The 20,349-nt window shown below is 27.6% G+C and overlaps 1 protein-coding gene across 1 annotated transcript; it reads left to right on the forward strand.

Moving 5' to 3' along the window:
* Positions 1–224: 224 nt before the first annotated feature.
* LOC124936437 (3-dehydrosphinganine reductase TSC10A-like) lies at positions 225–1,576 on the forward strand. Its single transcript, XM_047476935.1, has 3 exons — positions 225–760; positions 917–1,064; positions 1,142–1,576. Exons 1-3 carry the CDS (start codon positions 239–241, stop codon positions 1,438–1,440), a joined length of 969 nt encoding a protein of 322 aa, XP_047332891.1. The 5' UTR covers positions 225–238; the 3' UTR covers positions 1,441–1,576.
* Positions 1,577–20,349: the final 18,773 nt, after the last annotated feature.

Raw genomic sequence — 20,349 nt, forward strand, 5'->3', positions numbered from 1 at the left:
ATTAATATTAAAATATTTTATTGATTATTAATTTTAAAAAAATTATTAAGTTAAAATATTAAATATATTATTAAATAATTCGTAATGGCAATAAATCACCAACTAATACTATGTGGATAAAAATAGCAATAATAATAATGTCAATAGAGCTGGCAAAAATTTAACAGTTAAATTAATGTATATAAATATACTATTCTTCCTTATTATTTATAGCAGATTCATCATGGAAGACGCATTAATGTTGGTGTCATTTTCTCTTATCCTCCTTCTCCCCCTTTCCCTCATCTTCTTCCTATCTCTAATCGTCCGTCCCCACCCAATGAAGGTCCCAATCAAGGGTCGCCATGTATTCATCACAGGAGGATCTAGCGGCATTGGCCTCGAGCTGGCCAAACGAGCCGCCATAGAAGGGGCGCGAGTCTCCATTCTAGCTCGCAACATAAAAAAGCTAGAAGATGCCAAGGATTCAATCCGTCTAGCCACTGGTATCGACGTCTCCATCTTCAGTGCCGACGTTCGCGATATGGAGTCTGTGAGGAAAGCCATAGACGAGGCTGGACCTATCGACGTGCTCATTTGCAACCAAGGTTTTTTTGTGGCGCGAGAATTGGTGAATCAGGATTTAGAAGAGGTTAAGTTCATTATTGATGTTAATTTGATCGGTACATTTCATCTTATCAAGGCAGCTTTGCCTGGAATGAAAGCTCGAATGGACAAAAGACCAGTCTCGATTGCAATTATGTCATCACAAGCTGGTCAGGTAGTTTAACTTTGTATGATTAATTTCTAGTGTTTGTTTAGTTATTCTTCTCTTTGATAAGATGAAATTTTAATAAGAAATTGTCGCTAATTCTATTAATACTAACTCATATTTCTCCTTGTGAGTTTAATTAGCTGAACCTGAAACTTTTAACAGGTAGGCATATATGGTTACAGCGCGTATTCCGCTAGTAAATTCGGTCTAAGAGGCATGGCGGAAGTATTGCAACAAGAACTTATTGCTTATAACATTCATATAACGCTAATATATCCTCCGGACACTAATACACCTGGTTTGGTAGAACGTAATGAAATCAAATATAATACAAGTTTGTTACTTGGTTTTCTCTGAGTTTTAGTAACATGAATTAATAAAATGCAGAGAATAAGACGAGGCCAGCTCTGACTAGCATCATTGCGGCTTCATCTGGTGCAATGGAATCTGCTAAAGTTGCTAAGATCTCGTTGGATGGTATAAAATCTGCAAAATTCAATGTTTTTTGCAACTTTGAGGGATGGATGTTGGGTGTAGTTTGTGCTGGATTGTCTCCTCAAAGATCCTACATAATGGCATTTTTTGAGGTGGTTTTTGCAAGCATATTGCGTCTGGTTGGACTGTGCTTTCAGTGGAACTGGTACCAAGCCATATTAAAGTGGCATGCCCAAAACATTAATAATTAGTGAACAAAAAGTAACTTATAATATGATTGTGAAGAAATGGGTATTAACAAGTGCAATAAAAAAATGTTTTCTTTGTGATCGTATATGTAACTGAAATTATTCAAAATTAATTATGGAGTATTGTAATATCATTTCTTAATGACATTTTAATAAAAAATGTCTTAAAACCCATTTTCATATGAGTTTAATTAATTTGTGCATGTTTTCAAAAAAAAAAAAAAAATTAATTTGTGCATTCTAAATTATTAGAAGACAAATAGTTATAATTGATCTAAAATTTTTCTATCTATGTATACATAGGTGAATACTAGTTAATAGACACAATAAAATAATATGACATTAGATATGAAAAATCTGTTAAATCAATCTAAAAAATTGATCCAATTAATTTTATATTCATTTATTTTTAAAATTTATATTTTGTGTTATGTATTATAGTTATGAGTGTCTCGTCACATAAATTTTATTATTATTAAAATATGCATTCGCAAGATTTGAACACTCAAAATTATGATTAAATATATTTGTTTAAACTATATCTTTAAATTCAACTTATGTTTTTAATTTCAAATAATAAAATAATTTAAAATTAATATTTTATTTTAAAATTTAAAAAGATTAACAATTTTAATATATATATATATAATATTTATAATTAGTAAAATAAATAATAATGAAAAGATATTATTAATTATATTTAAAAAAACTCAAAATATTATCAAAATATATTTTAATATTCTAATATTATTCTACTAAATAAAAATAAAATCCATATCTTTTAAATAATAATATATTATAGATAAATATATAAAATTAAAATTATTAATATTATTAAACATATTTTATTCTAAAAATATCATTATTTAAGTATTTTTTATTTTATTTATTTTAAATAAAATATATTATATATATATTATTTAAATAAAAATATTGTTTAAAAATATCTTCTGAGTTATTATTGATTTTACAAATTATAAGTATATTATATATTTGAAACAATTTATTATTTTTTTAATTTTTAATTTTAACATAAAAAGTTATAATATTTTTAAATATTTAATTAAATTATTAAATTGTATTACACTTAAAATTTTATCTAATTTATTTTATATTTTTATTTTATTTTATATTTTTACGTTATATTTTATAACTTAAATTTTATAGATTATAAATTTATAATTTTAAACAATATTAATAAACATAGAAATGTATAATAGTTTTGTTTTAATATAATATGTTTGTTTATTTAAATGTATTATTGAATTATTTTGTTGTTTATGAATTATTGATATATATACTTAATTTTATTTTAATATTATTAGATGAATGAGAAAATATTTGGGTTAAATATTTAAAGTTGATAAATATATAGATAATATTAATAAGTTTAAAAAGTTAGTGTAAGAAAGGAATATTTTAATAATATTTTTTTGAGTTTGGAAATAGGTTTTGAGTTGGAGATGAATTAATGTTTGATGTGACGTTTACTGTATTTTGGGTTTGAGAATGGGTTTATGGGTTGAAAATGAGCGATTCTTTCGGGCGAGAAGCAGGCTGGGCCGGCGGGCACGCACCGCAAGCAGCATTGTTCGCCACCACCCGAGAAGCAAAAGATTCCTTACTCCTCAATATAGTCTAGGATAACGTTTTTCTGACCAAGCTTTAGGAATGCGCGCCTTTATTTTATATAAAATAAAAAAACTTACTTACTAAGCGTAGGCTTGGGCTTGAAAGCAAGAAGCAAGGGATTGAGGTTTTTAATTCGTTATAGTTGTGCTTTGAAGACAACCTTCTCTTTCCCTTCTACTTTATACCCACCCTAACCAGCAGATTCCTGGGCCTTGACGAATGGGCAAACTGCCCTACTTCCACGAGGTAACCTAGAAGTCATTGAAAGAGCCAGTAGGACTTTTTTATGGGGTTCTACTGAGGACCGACATAACCCCGGGATGGTCGATCGGTTTGAGAAGGCTCCTCTTCGGCAACCATGAAATTTCTTCTCATAATTATTATTAAAAGGAGAGCATTATATTAGAAAAAAACAAAAAAAACAAGGTTTGGAACCCTACTCTCCAACAACTACGTCTAGTCAGTCTTCTCTCTTGAGGAGAAAGCCTTACTCTCGTTTAGTTCCAATGTAGCCCGCAGGAGTCAAGGGGTTGTAGAGGCGACTCCAGAGAGAATTACGGCGAAGAGGACTCCTGCGGGTAATAAAAAGCTTAAAAAATGAAGCTTACACATTGGCCGATGGACCGAGCCCTCTCTATCTCTCGTCTATTCATTATTAATATTATTCAATTATTTATGCTTTGTTTTAAATTATTTAATAAATATATTTATAATTTAAATTTTATATAATAATGTCCTTTTATTATTTTAAATTAACAAACAAAACTTGTCACATGCAACATTAGTTATAAAAGTCATCTAATCATTTAGAGTTATTTAATTGATCTGGAATATTTGGGGATAAAAAATGAAAAGATAGTTTGATATGATTTGAGAAAAAATGATTTTTAAGTATATATTATCTAAATATCATCATCTTTAATAAATAATAAAATATTTAAATAAGAGATAATTTAATACTTTATTTAATAAATTAAATGTTTATTAATAAACAAATAGGAAATTTAATGATTGAATTATTGGATAAAATCCTCACATAATCAGTATGAGCCTAACCATAGTTGGGTAGTAATTTTTAAAAATGATTGTCTATGGTTGGGTAGTGATGTATTTAAAGAAATTGTAATAATTTTATACAATTTTAAAAAATATATTATTTTTAAATATTTAGAGGGTACTAATAGATAATGATAATTTTTTTTAAAATAAATATTAATTTTTAAAAATGATTGTCTATGGTTGGGTAGTGATGTATTTAAAGAAATTGTAATAATTTTATACAATTTTAAAAAATATATTATTTTTAAATATTTAGAAAGTACTAATAGATAATGATAATTTCTTTTAAAAATAAATATAAGATATTTTAATATTTTGATTAATGAATTGAGTGATATAATTGATAAGAGAGTGAAATGATATTTTCTTAAGTTAAGATTATATTTAAAAATTTAAAACTTTTTTTAAAAAAAGTTTATTATTTTATGTTTATTCTAAGAGCTTATTTTATTTAGGTTATTTTGAAATTAAATTCAAAAAAAAATATTGTTTGATGTAAAAATAATTTAAAAAAACAAAATTATTTATATATATAATAATGCTTAATTTCAAAGTGTCTGGATTGTCGGATCGAGAAATGTTGTTAATTTAGTTATATATGTGAGAGTAAATTAGTATTTAGGTCGAATTATGGTTTGACCCTCCCATGGTTAAAAATAAAATTAAAAAATGTTATAAGTAGACATGAAAATTTGACATACCCAAAGTTATAATAATATTATTATTTTTATAATAATATTTGAATTTTATATTCAAAATAATCTAAGAAGAATTAAGAATAAATTAGGGGTAATTATTGTGATAATTAAGTCATAATTAAAAAATTATTTGAAAATTTAAAAATAATTTGATGTTAAAATATTGTATTTATTTTACCCAAATTAAACCCAATAATGGTTAAAATTATTTAATTAGGATTTAAAGATAAATTATGTGTAATTTATGGCTCAAAATAATTAAATAAATACATTAAAATACCCACAAATACCTAAAGATTAAAATAATAAACATAAGTTTATTAAATTTATAAAATTAATATTTGTGGAATTTTTAGTGAAGAAAAAACACAAGAAAGAGATTAAAATTTGATTTCAAATAACTCTTCTATTAAAAAATAAAACTGATATTCTGGTGTAGCTGAAATTATGTTTAATTGATGCAACAAAATTTAGAGCCCTCAGATCAGCGCTGGATTTTCATCCAAATCCAGCGCCCAGGAATCGGCCTTGCATGCCCACTGTAACGAAGCACGCGCGCACCCGGTCCGCATCAGATCAACTAAGGGGACGTTAGGCCCGTTAGTTGAGGACGCCAAATGAAGATGAAACGACACAGAATGCCAACAGCGCATTTGAAGACAGATCAAAACAACGTTGTTTTGATCGTCTTCTTAGCAAAAATCTTCAACGCGCGACAATTGGAGGTGTTTCTTCCAGAAGCCCTAACTTCTTCATTTCTTCACTTATCCACGGATTTCTTCACCAACTTGCTCGCCTTATCCATGTGATCATTAACCCTATACCTAGATTAGACAGCTCGACCTAGAACTAGGCTGCCACGAATGGATAAGAATTATAGATAAGAATGAAGATCATCAAATTGAACTTGAATTGAACTTCCTCGACCGACCTTAGGATAGTATAAATACTCCATAAGGGTTTCTCTACCAATATGTCAAACTATTACAACATATTACACTGTAAATCAAATAAATCAAAATCCAGCCAAGAATAGTGTTTTTAAAAATAATCTTTAGTGATCCCCTCTTCAATCCAGGCTTTTGGAAAGCATTTAACACATATAAAGAGTGTTCTCCAGAACCTTTGTATATTGATTTGTGATTGAAAATTTAATTTTTTTCAAATTCATCAAGTTTGATCGATTTGATTTGTTCTAAGGCTTGTTCATGCGTGTTCTTTGTTTAGAATCACTCCCTATATTATGTTTGAACTTTCAATTGAAAAAAATCAGATCAAATCAACCTGAATCATTTTTTTTGAAAAATTAAACTTAAAAACTGGAGTTAATTTAAAATTTTCATGTTTTGAGTTTAATCTGGATTATTGATTCAAATAGATGCTAAACATGTTTATAAACATGTTGGGATGAATTCCCAATGATTGTAACATCGTTTTGATAATGTTTAATCAAACTGTATTTTAAAAAATTTTGCATTTTGATTTCATCTTTAAAAAATGTATTAATGCTTGAATGATGTTCTTATTTTGGTTATGTTCAACTATATACATCATTTCAAATGTAATGGAACAAAAATTAGACTTTGAAATGACCTAATTTAAAACATCCCAAAATTTGACCTAGATATAGATTTAGAAATTGATCTTTGTAATAGTCCAAAATTCGTGATTTGTGTTAGGGATTTTGTTCTTCATAATCACATGAATTAACTACAACTTAGAGATCGTGATTCCATGATCTAGATGAAAAGTTATAGGACTTGTAATTCATGACCAAATCAAGAACACATCGGTTATATCAGTCCCAAGCGAAGGACCGAGATTCTTAGCTTGGGACCGAGAGCGACGACCGAGGATCTTAGTTTGGGATTGATGATTCCGACTGAGAAAATGAAGCCCAGGTCCGAAGGCCAAGGACTGATGTTCTTGAGCGTAGGACCGATTTTTTGAACCTAAGACCAAGGATTCCGACCGAGAAAACTTAGCCTAGGTCCGAAGGCCAAAGACCGATGTTCTTGAGCATATGACCGATTTTTCGAACCTAGTCCGACTGAGAAAACTTAACCTAGGTTCGAAGGCTATGGACCGAAAAGTTTAAACATATGACCGATTTTTCGAGCCTAGGACCAAGGAACCCGACCGAGTTTTTAAACTTAGGATTGTGTTCTCCCTTTAGCTTAGGACTGATAATTCTAACCCTAGGACCGAGCCCTATTTTTATCAAAAATCGGTAAACCTAACCCTAGACCTTGGACTGATAAACCTAACCATAACCATAACCCTAGTCCTAGGACCGATAGACCTTAATCCTAGACATATGACTCTAACCCTAGACCTAAGACCCTCACCCACGACCTAGTAGCTCGAGTCCAGGACTAAGCCTCTTGAGCCCCGAGCCGAACCCTTCAGTCTTTGATCAATGGTCTTGAGCCCCGGTCTAGACCACTTGGTTTGGACCAAGCCCAACCGAGCCCAAATCGACAAAATTAGACCCAAGCCTATGATCCCGGTCCTAAGACCTATTTGGTTCTACTTTTCAAAATCCAAACATTATTTTGATAATTGTAGAACCCCAATCCATTTTCAAATAATCTTGAAAGGTTAGAAAAAATGATTTTCAAATATTTTAGGGATGTCTCCCAAACAAATATTTTGGATAAGTCTCCGTTTGGAATTTATTTTTAAATTTTAATACTTTTCAGATATTTTTAGGGTTATTACTTAGTTTTATATCAACGCACTCACAGATACGCCCTTCTAAATAATTTTTTACAATTTTGAATTGAAGCTAAACCCACCCTTATTTAGGACCCTCATACTAATAATGAGATAATCAACGTTATAAATAAATCTTTTAATAGTCATAATTTTATTTTTAAAAAAAATAAAATCGTACTTAGGAGGACCCAAGGAACATAGCGCAAAAGCCCTTTTCCGAACGTAATCAAAACGTCAAACCCATTACAGAAACTCTAGTATATATACGGTTTTTTTTGAGAAATTACGTTTTTACACGTATCATTTAATTAATTTTCATAAAATCATTTGGCGACTCTGATTTCAAATAAATAATATTTTTAATTAATTATTTTAAATTAATTTAAACCAGGTTCTAGTTAAATTATTATTTAAACTCCCTAGATTATTAAATTTTGAACAAGAATTAATTATTTTTTTCATAATTAATTTCTATTGCTCCAGGTATTATCAAGTTATTTTAAAAACTAAATATTTCATTTTAAATTAAGCCTGACACAAACCAAGGTTGAAACGCATCGAACCTCGAGCCTCCTCGTGATATTCTCATGTATTGCCACATGTCCACAACACGTGCTAAGCTATGAGAAGAAGTTATTCCTGGGAGTCTTACACTATATGTATGTTTCAAACTTACAACATAACAAAACAAGTACAACCATTTAACCAACTAGGTTTATAAGACTTTATATTTTAAATTCAACACCAAATTTGATGAACGTGAGACATTCTTAACAATATAAGTTCAACTTTTTAACTAACTAATATATAAAATAATGCATAATTTTAAAATGTCTGGATTATTGGGTCGAGAGATGTGTTTAATTTGAATATATATGTGATAGTAAATAGATATTTGGGTCGGATTGTGGGTTGACCCGCCCATAAACTTAAAACGGTTAAAAATAAAATTAAAAATGTTATATGAATGTTTAGAACTTGTAACCTAACAATACAAATATAAATCTTTAACCAAGTATGATTGGGATGTAATTTATCGAAGGGTAATAGGTCGGTAACAATTGAAATTGGTTAAATAGTATGGCTCAAATATTTGATTGACCAAAGTGTGAGATCACGATTTTAAATATCATTTGAGATTGGTGGTTTATTTTCTTAGGAATAAGATACATGTTAAAATGTGATTTGGATGTGGTTTGTCGAGTGATAAGAGGCCGGTAATAAAAGATCGTGAGATCACGAGATTAGAGGTCGATTGAGATTGGTGATTAGTTTGTTGAAGGATATGATGCATGTGAACTGTGATTGAGATTGGTGGTTGGTGTTCCGAGAAATATATATATATATATATATATATATATATATATATATATATATATATATATATATATATATATATATATATATATATATATATATATATATATATATATATATATATATATATTAAAAAAAGTGAGTTTACTTAATTAGGAAAGAAATTAACACATTTTTTATTTTAATAATTAATCTAAATAAATAAAATTAATAATTCAAAATTTATTTAAATAATATTACAAAATCAAAATTAATAGTATAATAATAATTCATTCATATATATATATAATAAATCTTAACCGTGAAAAAGAGAGTTTAGTTAATTATGAAAAAATTGACACATTTTTTTTATTTTTTATTTTAATAATAAATTTAAATAAATAAAATTATTAATTAAAAATTTGTTTACAAAAATAATAAAAAAATCAACATTAACAATATAATAATAATACATTCAAATGTATATATATTAAACTTTAGTGTAATAATTAATAAAATTTAATTTAAATATATTAAAATAATAATTATTTATTATAATAAAGTGAGGGTAAAAGAGATTGGTAACGTTAGAGAAGGTTGATTTGACCGAAATGAAATTGTGTAAGGTCACACAATATGATAGGTTGATTAGGGTGTGGATAGATGTGGAATGAGATGGTTAGTTATCCGAAAAGAAAATAATAAAGTCTATGTTGTATATTGTAAAATATGTGACGAGATGGGTCACGAGATAAGAGTTCAGTTGGGGATTGGTGACCAAAGTGAAGAGTAAAAGAGATGGGTGATGTCGGAGATGGTTCATTTGACCGAAGTGAAGGTATAGACACATATGCCGAATTGAGGATAAAGAAGGTCAGATTGTATTATTGTAAAATATGTGAGTATATGAGTTGTTTGACGAAGTGAAAGTAAGGTCTCAAGATGAGAGGTCGATTGTGAATTGATGGATAAATGTGGAAATGAGATGATTAATTACTCAAAATGAAAGTAAGGTAATGATATGAGATGTCAATTGAGATAGATAAATGTGGAATGAGATGTATGGTTAGCCAAAGTGATAATAAAATGTTGGGCTTTATATTATAAAATATGTGAGAAGATGAGTTGTTTGATTAAGTGAAAGTAAGTTCGAGAAAATAGATGTCAATTGTGATTAGTGGATAAATATAGAATAAGATGATTTTTTATTAGTCAAAGTGAAAGTAAGGTAAAAAGATAAATGTCGATTGGGAAAATATGCGAGAAGATTAGTTGTTTACCGAAGTGAAAGTTAAGGTCATGAGATGAGAAGTCCGATTTGAATTGATAGATAAATGTGGAATGAGATGGTTGATTAGTCAGAGTGATATAAGGTCACAACATGAGAGGTCAATTGAGTATTGATGGGCTAAAGTGAGGGCAAAAAAAAGATTAGTAATGTTTGAGATGTTTGATTTGACCAAAGTGAAAGTGTAAAGTTACGAAATGAGAGGTTCATTGAGAAAAATATGTGATGTGATATGTGAGAAGATAAGTTGATTTACCGAAATTAATAAAATGTGGAATAAGAGTGTTTTATTTTTTATTTTTATATATTATTCGTGATTTATTAAAAAATTAAACAATTAATATATATTATTATAATTTTTTTATTAAAATTTTTTTATTCCATGTATATTGCACGTGAATCTTTCTTATTTATTTAATTATTCTTAAATAATAGTAAAATATAATTATAAAATATATATTTAATCGGACTATTTTGGTATTTTGTATATTTCCAAATGACAATATAATTGATAATATAAATATATATATATGTGATGATTGTATTTACTACTAAAATCAGTTGCCATCATGATAGATGATGTCGGACTTAGAAAACAAAAATTATTTGGAATTAGTTATTGTGAAGAGTTTTTTTAAAAATTTTTTTACATAATTAAGAATTATTTAATTAATCATTTCATCAATAACTTTACTTATTTTATTAAATAAATATATTTTATAATTTAAAAAATATATATTTTATCATTATCTATTAATATTTATAAAATAATTTAATTTATAACAAAATTCATACTGGCTTAAAATCAACATCAATTCAGATTTTTCAATAATCAAAACTTTTATATATATATATAAAATGATGTTTAATTTCAAAGTATCAGGAATGGTCGACTCGAGAACTGTGGTTAATTTGGATATATATGTGAGAGTAAATAGATAATTTGGTCGCATTGTGGGTTGACCCACTTATAAACTTTAAACAGTTAAAAATAAAATTAAAAATACTATAATTATATTTCGAACTTCCAACATAATCAAACATGTATAACCCTTTAACCAACAAAACTAATAATACTTTATATTTTAAATTTAATACCAAATTTGATTAACGTGAGACATTTTAAAATTTAAGTACAACTTTTTAATTTTAAAGTGTCTGAATTTTCGGGTCGAAAACTGTGGTTAATATAGTTACATATGTGAGAGTAAATGGATACTTGAGTCGAATTTTAGGTTGACCCGCCTATAAACTCAAACGGTTAAAAATAAAATTAAGAAGATTATATATATGTTTCGAACTTTCAACCTAACAAAAAAGTACAACTATTTAACTAATTGTGAATCACAAGAGGAGGGGTTAAGTGAGTGTCGATAATGAATTAAATATATTCTAACATTAAATTTAAATTAAACTTAATTTTTATAAATTAAAACCCATTTTAAAAAAAATTAAATTTAAATAAATTAAATTTATCTAAAATATTTTTGTATAAATAATATTTTGTATATATTATTATCTATGCAAACACACAAGAATTAATACTAATAATCTTAGGCCTTCTTCGGTTGGGTTATTTAAATAACTCAACCCACTCAAACATCTTTTCACTCCCCCTCTCATCAATCACATCACTCATTTCATTACCCAAAATACTAAAGATTGGTGGTTTATTTTCTTAGGAATAAGATACATGTTAAAATGTGATTTGGATGTGGTTTGTCGAGTGATAAGAGGCCGGTAATAAAAGATCGTGAGATCACGAGATTAGAGGTCGATTGAGATTGGTGATTAGTTTGTTGAAGGATATGATGCATGTGAACTGTGATTGAGATTGGTGGTTGGTGTTCCGAGAAATATATATATATATATATTAAAAAAAGTGAGTTTACTTAATTAGGAAAGAAATTAACACATTTTTTATTTTAATAATTAATCTAAATAAATAAAACTAATAATTCAAAATTTATTTAAATAATATTACAAAATCAAAATAATAGTATAATAATAATTCATTCATATATATATATAATAAATCTTAACCGTGAAAAAGAGAGTTTAGTTAATTATGAAAAAATTGACACATTTTTTTATTTTTTATTTTAATAATAAATTTAAATAAATAAAATTATTAATTAAAAATTTGTTTACAAAAAATAATAAAAAAATCAACATTAACAATATAATAATAATACATTCAAATGTATATATAATAAACTTTAGTGTAATAATTAATAAAATTTAATTTAAATATGTTAAAATAATAATTATTTATTATAATAAAGTGAGGGTAAAAGAGATTGGTAACGTTAGAGAAGGTTGATTTGACTGAAATGAAATTGTGTAAGGTCACACAATATGATAGGTTGATTAGGGTGTGGATAAATTTGGAATGAGATGGTTAGTTATCCGAAAAGAAAATAATAAAGTCTATGTTGTATATTGTAAAATATGTGACGAGATGGGTCACGAGATAAGAGTTCAGTTGGGGATTGGTGACCAAAGTGAAGAGTAAAAGAGATAGGTGATGTCGGAGATGGTTCATTTGACCGAAGTGAAGGTATAGACACATATGCCGAATTGAGGATAAAGAAGGTCAGACTGCATTATTGTAAAATATGTGAGTATATGAGTTGTTTGACGAAGTGAAAGTAAGGTCTCAAGATGAGAGGTCGATTGTGAATTGATGGATAAATGTGGAAATGAGATGATTAATTACTCAAAATGAAAGTAAGGTAATGATATGAGATGTCAATTGAGATAGATAAATGTGGAATGAGATGTATGGTTAGCCAAAATGATAATAAAATGTTGGGCTTTATATTATAAAATATGTGAGAAGATGAGTTGTTTGATTAAGTGAAAGTAAGTTCGAGAAAATAGATGTCAATTGTGATTAGTGGATAAATATAGAATAAGATGATTTTTTATTAGTCAAAGTGAAAGTAAGGTAAAAAGATAAATGTCGATTGGGAAAATATGCGAGAAGATTAGTTGTTTACCGAAGTGAAAGTTAAGGTCATGAGATGAGAAGTCCGATTTGAATTGATAGATAAATGTGGAATGAGATGGTTGATTAGTCTGAGTGATATAAGGTCACAACATGAGAGGTCGATTGAGTATTGATGGGCTAAAGTGAGGGCAAAAAAAGATTAGTAATGTTTGAGATGTTTGATTTGACCAAAGTGAAAGTGTAAGGTTACTAAATGAGAGGTTCATTGAGAAAAATATGTGATGTGATATGTGAGAAGATAAGTTGATTTACCGAAATTAATAAAATGTGGAATAAGTGTGTTTTATTTTTTATTTTACTATATTATTCGTGATTTATTAAAAAATTAAACAATTAATATATATTATTATAATTTTTTTATTAAATTTTTTTTATTTATATTTTATTCCATGTATATTGCACGTGAATCTTCCTTATTTATTTAATTATTCTTAAATAATAGTAAAATATAATTATAAAATATATATTTAATCGGACTATTTTGTATTTTGTATATTTCCAAATGACAATATAATTGATAATATAAATATATATATATGTGATGATTGTATTTACTACTAAAATCAGTTGCCATCATGATAGATGATGTCTGACTTAGAAAACAAAAATTATTTGGAATTAGTTATTGTGAAGAGTTTTTTTTAAAATTTTTTTACATAATTAAGAATTATTTAATTAATCATTTCATCAATAAGTTTACTTATTTTATTAAATAAATATATTTTATAATTTAAAAAATATATATTTTATCATTATCTATTAATATTTTTAAAATAATTTAATTTATAACAAAATTCATACTAGCTTAAAATCAACATGAATTCAGATTTTTCAATAATCAAAACTTATATATATATATATAAAATGATGTTTAATTTCAAAGTATCACGAATGGTCGAGACGAGAACTGTGCTTAATTTTGATATATATGTGAGAGTAAATAGATAATTTGGTCGGATTGTGGGTTGACCCACTTATAAACTTTAAACAGTTAAAACTAAAATTAAAAATACTATAATTATATTTCTAACTTGCAACATAATCAAACATGTATAACCCTTTAACCAACAAAACTAATAATACTTTATATTTTAAATTTAATACCAAATTTGATTAATGTGAGACATTTTAAAATTTAAGTACAACTTTTTAATTCTAAAGTGTCTGGATTTTCGGGTCGAAAACTGTGGTTAATATAGTTACATATGTGAGAGTAAATGGATACTTGTGTCGAATTTTAGGTTGACCCGCCTATAAACTCAAACGGTTAAAAATAAAATTAAAAAGATTATATATATGTTTTGAACTTTCAACCTAACAAAAAAGTACAACTATTTAATTGTGAATCACAAGAGGAGGGGTTAAGTGAGTGTCGATAGTGAATTAAATATATTCTAATATTAAATTTAAATTAAACTTAATTTTTATAAATTAAAATCCATTTTAAAATAAATTAAATTTAAATAAATTAAATTTATCTAAAATATTTTTGTATGAATAATATTTTGTATATATTATTATCTATGCAAATACACAAGAATTAATACTAATAATCTTACGCCTTCTTCGGTTGGGTTATTTAAAAAACTCAACCCACTCAAACATCTTTTCACTCCCCCTCTCATCAATCACATCACTCATTTCATTACCCAAAATACTAAAATATCCTTTATTTTAAATATGTTTTTATTTTAAATTACTATTATTATTTTATTATTATATATCAATACCCTTTTAAGTAATTTTATCAAAAATATTCTTATCTTCTTAAAATTATTATCAACCCTACTCATTTTCCCCCTCAAGGTTATTAGAATAACCCCAATCCAATCAAGGCCTTAATAGATTTTTCTCTCCCGGAATCTGTAAGCCCTTCTGCCGACCATTCTCTAAACCAGGAACCATCATCCAATACGTCATGCTCATAATTTAATGTCCAACCAACACTAGTCGGTTCGGTTTATTGTTTTGAATTCAATTTTCCAAATTAATTAACATGATTGGTTTATTCATAAACTAATAGTTTATTATTTAAACTCAGATCTTTCTTATTTATTTATTTAATATCATGGTCTTATATATGGTCCACCCAACCGATCGACCAGTCACATTCATCCCATAAGTAGGCTTCACGTATAGTGTCGACCGACCCCTACCATACTGGTCCTACTAGAAGATAAAGCAAATTGTGAATGTGACAAACAATAATTTAAGCTGCTCTCGAATTTAACTTATTTAAATAATTTGGGTTATTTAAAAATAAGGAAGGATGATAATTTTGAGAAATTATAAATTTTTGTATGATAATTTTTTTTTTAAATGTATTAATATATAAGGATAAAATAAAAAATAATATTTTAAAATAAAAAATATGTTAATATTTTATTTAAATAAACTAAGTATTATATGTAAGAGAGGAGTTAAATAATATTTAATTTATTTAAATTATTTAAATAACTTCAACCATATTATAAGTTGTAAATGTGATATCAACTATATAGGTCCACAATATTCAAGTTTTGATAAGGACAACAATTTTAGAAGCTTATGGAAAACTAAATGTGGTAGTAAAAGTAGGTGTAAATTTTGTATGAAAGTGTCTCCGTATAAAAAGTATATAATATATATATACTTTTTTTTATAATAATATTTAGAATAATAAGCTTGTTTCCTTTTTGTTCTCTACATAAATGGATGGGGTGTGAGACTAGCTGTGGAAACAAAAAATTCTTATGTGAATGGAGAACATGACTGACTTGGCCATTCGATTATTACATTCTCTAAAAAACAATTAAGAAGGAAAAGACTAATATATATAGAGATGAAAACTCCACACTTAGCCTAATAACAATATGGCTCACGTTGAGATGTAGAACATTTCCACCATGATAGTCAAATTATCAAAGTATGGATATTGCTAGTGAAACCAGTAACTGACCTAGGAATTAGAGTTAGGGTAGACTCGAAAAAAATTTAAAATAAATTTAATGTTTTTTTATGGGGTTAAATAAAATAAAGAGAAAGTTATAGATTTTAACGAGTAGATGAACCTGAATTTAACCCTTTTTTATTTATACATTTGTAAAAGAAAATAGTGAATAAAAATTAAAGCAAAAAATTAAGGAGTCGTGTCTCTTTTCTCTTTTCTAACATAAACAATAAAAAAAATCGTTTAAACCCTTCTCAACCCTAACCTAGATCAACTCTTAAAGAGAATCATTCTTATATATAATGTAATATTTAAAAAATATATGTTATGAAATCGAAATAAATTTAGTAAAGCAAAATTTTAATTCAATTTCTACGCAATTAAATAAAATAAAACATTTCAAATTCAATTTGTAACAGGTAAAATAAGTAAATAAAAATGTCTAACCAAATAAAGGATCACCCCAACTTAAACAACATTTGAAATATAATTATAGCTAAGACATTTGTTATTAAATTATAAATGAATAAAATAATTAACACAAAAAATAATTAATTTTTATGAAAAGACTTTCTTATGAGGGTAAGGTCTCTACATCTTTTAGGGTGAACTTATAAAAAAAAATATTTGAGAATAACTCCAAAACAAAATAAATAAATAAATAATATGTAACTAAAATACCTAAGTAAATAATAATACTATTTTTTTTAAAGATTATAATATACTATTCTAATATCATTATTCAAATAAAATAATTATTTATTATAAAATATGATTGGTATGTAAATAGAATAAATAAATTTTAAAAATAAAAATATCTATAAATTATTAAAAATCCTAAACCATTAACCATTATTAAAAATCAATATATATATTTATATAAATTAAAATATATATTTGGATGAGCTAGGGGTGGCCTTAATCCCACCTCAGTCCTATAGTCCATCCGTCCCTGAATAAAACCGGAGTTGTGAGTTTAAATGTCGTTGAAGATCAAGGAGTGTCAGGCGAGTTATGTGTTTACCAAGAACGCCTCGAGATTGAGGTTGAACTTGATCATCAAGTGTTGGTACAACTTCTAAAAGGTATTATAGAGGAGGAAGATCCACTATGGAAGATGGCACCGAAATTGAGTATAGGCTATGTCCTCATGAAGAAGTGCCCATGCAAGTGTCGGCAACTGACAAACACAACAATTTTTGTTTTTAACTCATAAGCAAAGCTTGCATGGAGTTGAATCAGATGAAACGAAACTTATATTGTTCAACGATCAAAGTCTGCTAGCTCTAGAGCCATCATGACATCCATGGTTATTTAGCTTAATCTCGTACGGTTTCCTCATCAACCAGACTTTTTTTTATTTCATGGATGATTTTATCCTTGCACGAGAACCATTTTTATTTTGTTTCCAAAGATTTCTATATATTTAAAATTAAATGAAACTAATCATGTTAAGAGACTTACAATCAATTATAAGGACCCAAATCCCGTTCAATATTGACTCGAGTACTTTGAGAATTCTATTGTATGCACCATTAACATCAGTCGCAACTATGACATGAGTAACATTTTCTCTCCATAACTTAGACACTCTTGCATCACAAGTACCATAAAATTTTACCATCAACAATTGTGCCATACAATTATATTACCTCTAGAAAAAACACAAGATATACTTCAAAACAAGTCCAATTATTAAGTTATCATGCAAACTTATATATATATATATATATATATATATATATATATATATATATATATATATATATATATATATAAATATATATATATATATAAACCTCGTAGACATATATGTATAGTATATTATTATGATTAAACAAAACTATTTTTAATCTCATTCACAATTGTATAATATGAACATGGCTGATCAAGAGATAGAACTTGACTAAGGAGTAGTCTTATCAACTATAGGTAAGACTTCTTCTTGGATACCTATCAACAAACAGAACACTCTTCGGGAATAGTGATAACAATCATGCTATGTCTATCAAGAGATGGAATTTTTCGCTAGATATTGGTCATAATAATGACTTCAAGAAAGACACGATCGGCACGGGCGAAATGATCGGCACAACGGCACGATAGGCACGGGAAGAAAGACACGATCCACACGATATTGTCCAACGCCGTAAGTCATTAAATCGTCGCCGAAATCACCATTAATCAAAATAAGCACGATAGACACATGCGACACGACACGATCGACACGGGCAACACAATAAGCATAGGAGGCATGACACGATCGGCACGGGCGACATAGTATTTTTTGGGCCTTTGGGTCCAGCCCAATAAGATATTTATTTAAACAAACAAAACCTAAGAATGTTGCTCATTCTATCACTTCAAGAGAGAGAGAATATTCTGCAAAGAAGAGAAGAAACAAAGAAGAAGAAACAAAGGAAGAAGAAGAGAAAGAGACAGTAAATCTCTTACATTTTTACCTTCAGGTTCCAATTTTTTGTTGTCTTATATCTAGACTACCTTGAGTCTGAATGAAATTGGTTTTCTTTGTTTGTATACCTCAACTTTTAGTTTAAAGGTCAAAAGAATATCTGTATCCGTTTCTTGTTTATAGTGAAATTTGTCGGTTCGCCCCGTGGTTTTTTACCCTCCAGGTTGAGAGTGTTTTTCACGTAAATCTTGGTTGTTTTATTGTGTGCTTGATCTGCTATTTTCGATTTGGATAACTTGTGCATTTTCCCATCTCACATCGATAGATTACAGTATAAAAATATTTTTCCTTACAAAATTCCCAACAAGTGGTATTAGAGTTATTAGGTTTATTTTTGAAGAGTGCTTTTGTAGGTTGAGATGGAAAGTAATAGCTCAATGATCAGGTTGACAAATAATATCTGACATATTTGGAAATCCAAAATAGAGGATATTCTTTACTATAAAGACTTGTATGAGCCAGTTGAAGGAGATAGTGCGAAGCCAAAAGATATGTCTGACAATGATTGGACAAAATTTAACCGGAAAATTATAATTGTTCCTTAGAAATAGGAATAATTAATAATAATATAATTGCTTTCTTTAATTGTTTGTTTTAATTTTATTTCTTTTGTAGGATAAAGGAAAATGGGTCAATCCAAGATCCACATGCAAGATCCGGATCAGATTTATGAATAGGGATAGGAAGATCCAAATCAAAGGCAAGTCAACCCGAAGTAAGGCCAAGGAAAGGATCCAATTGACGGATCCGACCGGTCACCCGACTAATGGACCGACCCATGCCCAAGATTCGACCCATGAAATCAAATGTTAAAAGAGTTAGGTGAAGGCAGCGGTCATCTTCTTGATGGTGACATCCACAAATCTTGAAATGATAATTCTATCATGTGCGGTCAAAAGAAAATAAAAGAAGTTGCTAAAAAGGGGGAGGAAGTGGCAAGAGAGAAAGTTTCAGCGTGTGTGTAGTGTGTAGAAGAAAAGATTGGTTAATTTTTATTTTAAAATTAAAATGACCAAGTATTATATCATTATTAAATAAAGATTAAATCCTATTGGATGAAAACATGACATTTAATGACATGTCAAGTGGAGATAGCTCCATTATTTTAAACATTTGTAAATATTTAAAATAGTTTTTTTCCCAACGGTCAAGTGTGTTAAATGGGCCTTTGGGCCCTAGGGTTTCATAGCTTTGCCTATAAATACACCTCTTAACACCAGCAAAGGGCTCTCTCTCTCTTCACCTTGACCTTCACCTTCCTCTCTCTTCTCTCTCCATCTCCAGGCTGCCTATTTGAAAATCCTAAACAAACACCACTCTTGTTAAGTTGGTCACAAGATTTGCTTAGAAAATCTTAGATTAAATACTACCCTTAACATCAAAAGAGCAGCCCCATTGTAAGCTCTTTTGTCTTTTTTTTTTCTTCTTGAATTTGGATTTGAATATTTTTTGCTTTTTTTTTTAATTCCATATATTGTTTCTTTAAACTTTCTATTTTGATAGGTGTTTAGGATTTTTACTTGTCTTGTTGTAAATATGTAATCTAAATAAAAAAAACTTAATGTATATAAAGGTCATTGACCTAAAATTTCTTTAAAACCAAAACCGGCCCTTAAATTGGCCATTTCAAAAATATAAATATAAAACTTAAAGCCAAAACAAAGAAACAATCTGCTTTTATTTTATTTTTTATTTTATTTATTTATTTTATAATTGTTAGGATTAGGTTTTTGTATGTATATAGGTGTTTATATATTTTAAAACCTTACTGGATTTTTTTTTTTTTTTGCAATTTGGGATCCATTT

This window comes from Impatiens glandulifera, chromosome 4 (genome assembly GCF_907164915.1).
Source record: "Impatiens glandulifera chromosome 4, dImpGla2.1, whole genome shotgun sequence".
Classification (NCBI taxonomy): domain Eukaryota; kingdom Viridiplantae; phylum Streptophyta; class Magnoliopsida; order Ericales; family Balsaminaceae; genus Impatiens; species Impatiens glandulifera.

Coding starts and splice junctions, on each gene's coding strand:
- LOC124936437 (XM_047476935.1), top strand. CDS start 239: ATGTTGGTGTCATTTTCTCTTATCCTCCTTCTCCCCCTTTCCCTCATC. Junction 761..916: donor TGTCATCACAAGCTGGTCAG/GTAGTTTAACTT, acceptor AACTTTTAACAG/GTAGGCATATATGGTTACAG. Junction 1,065..1,141: donor TACACCTGGTTTGGTAGAAC/GTAATGAAATCA, acceptor AATAAAATGCAG/AGAATAAGACGAGGCCAGCT.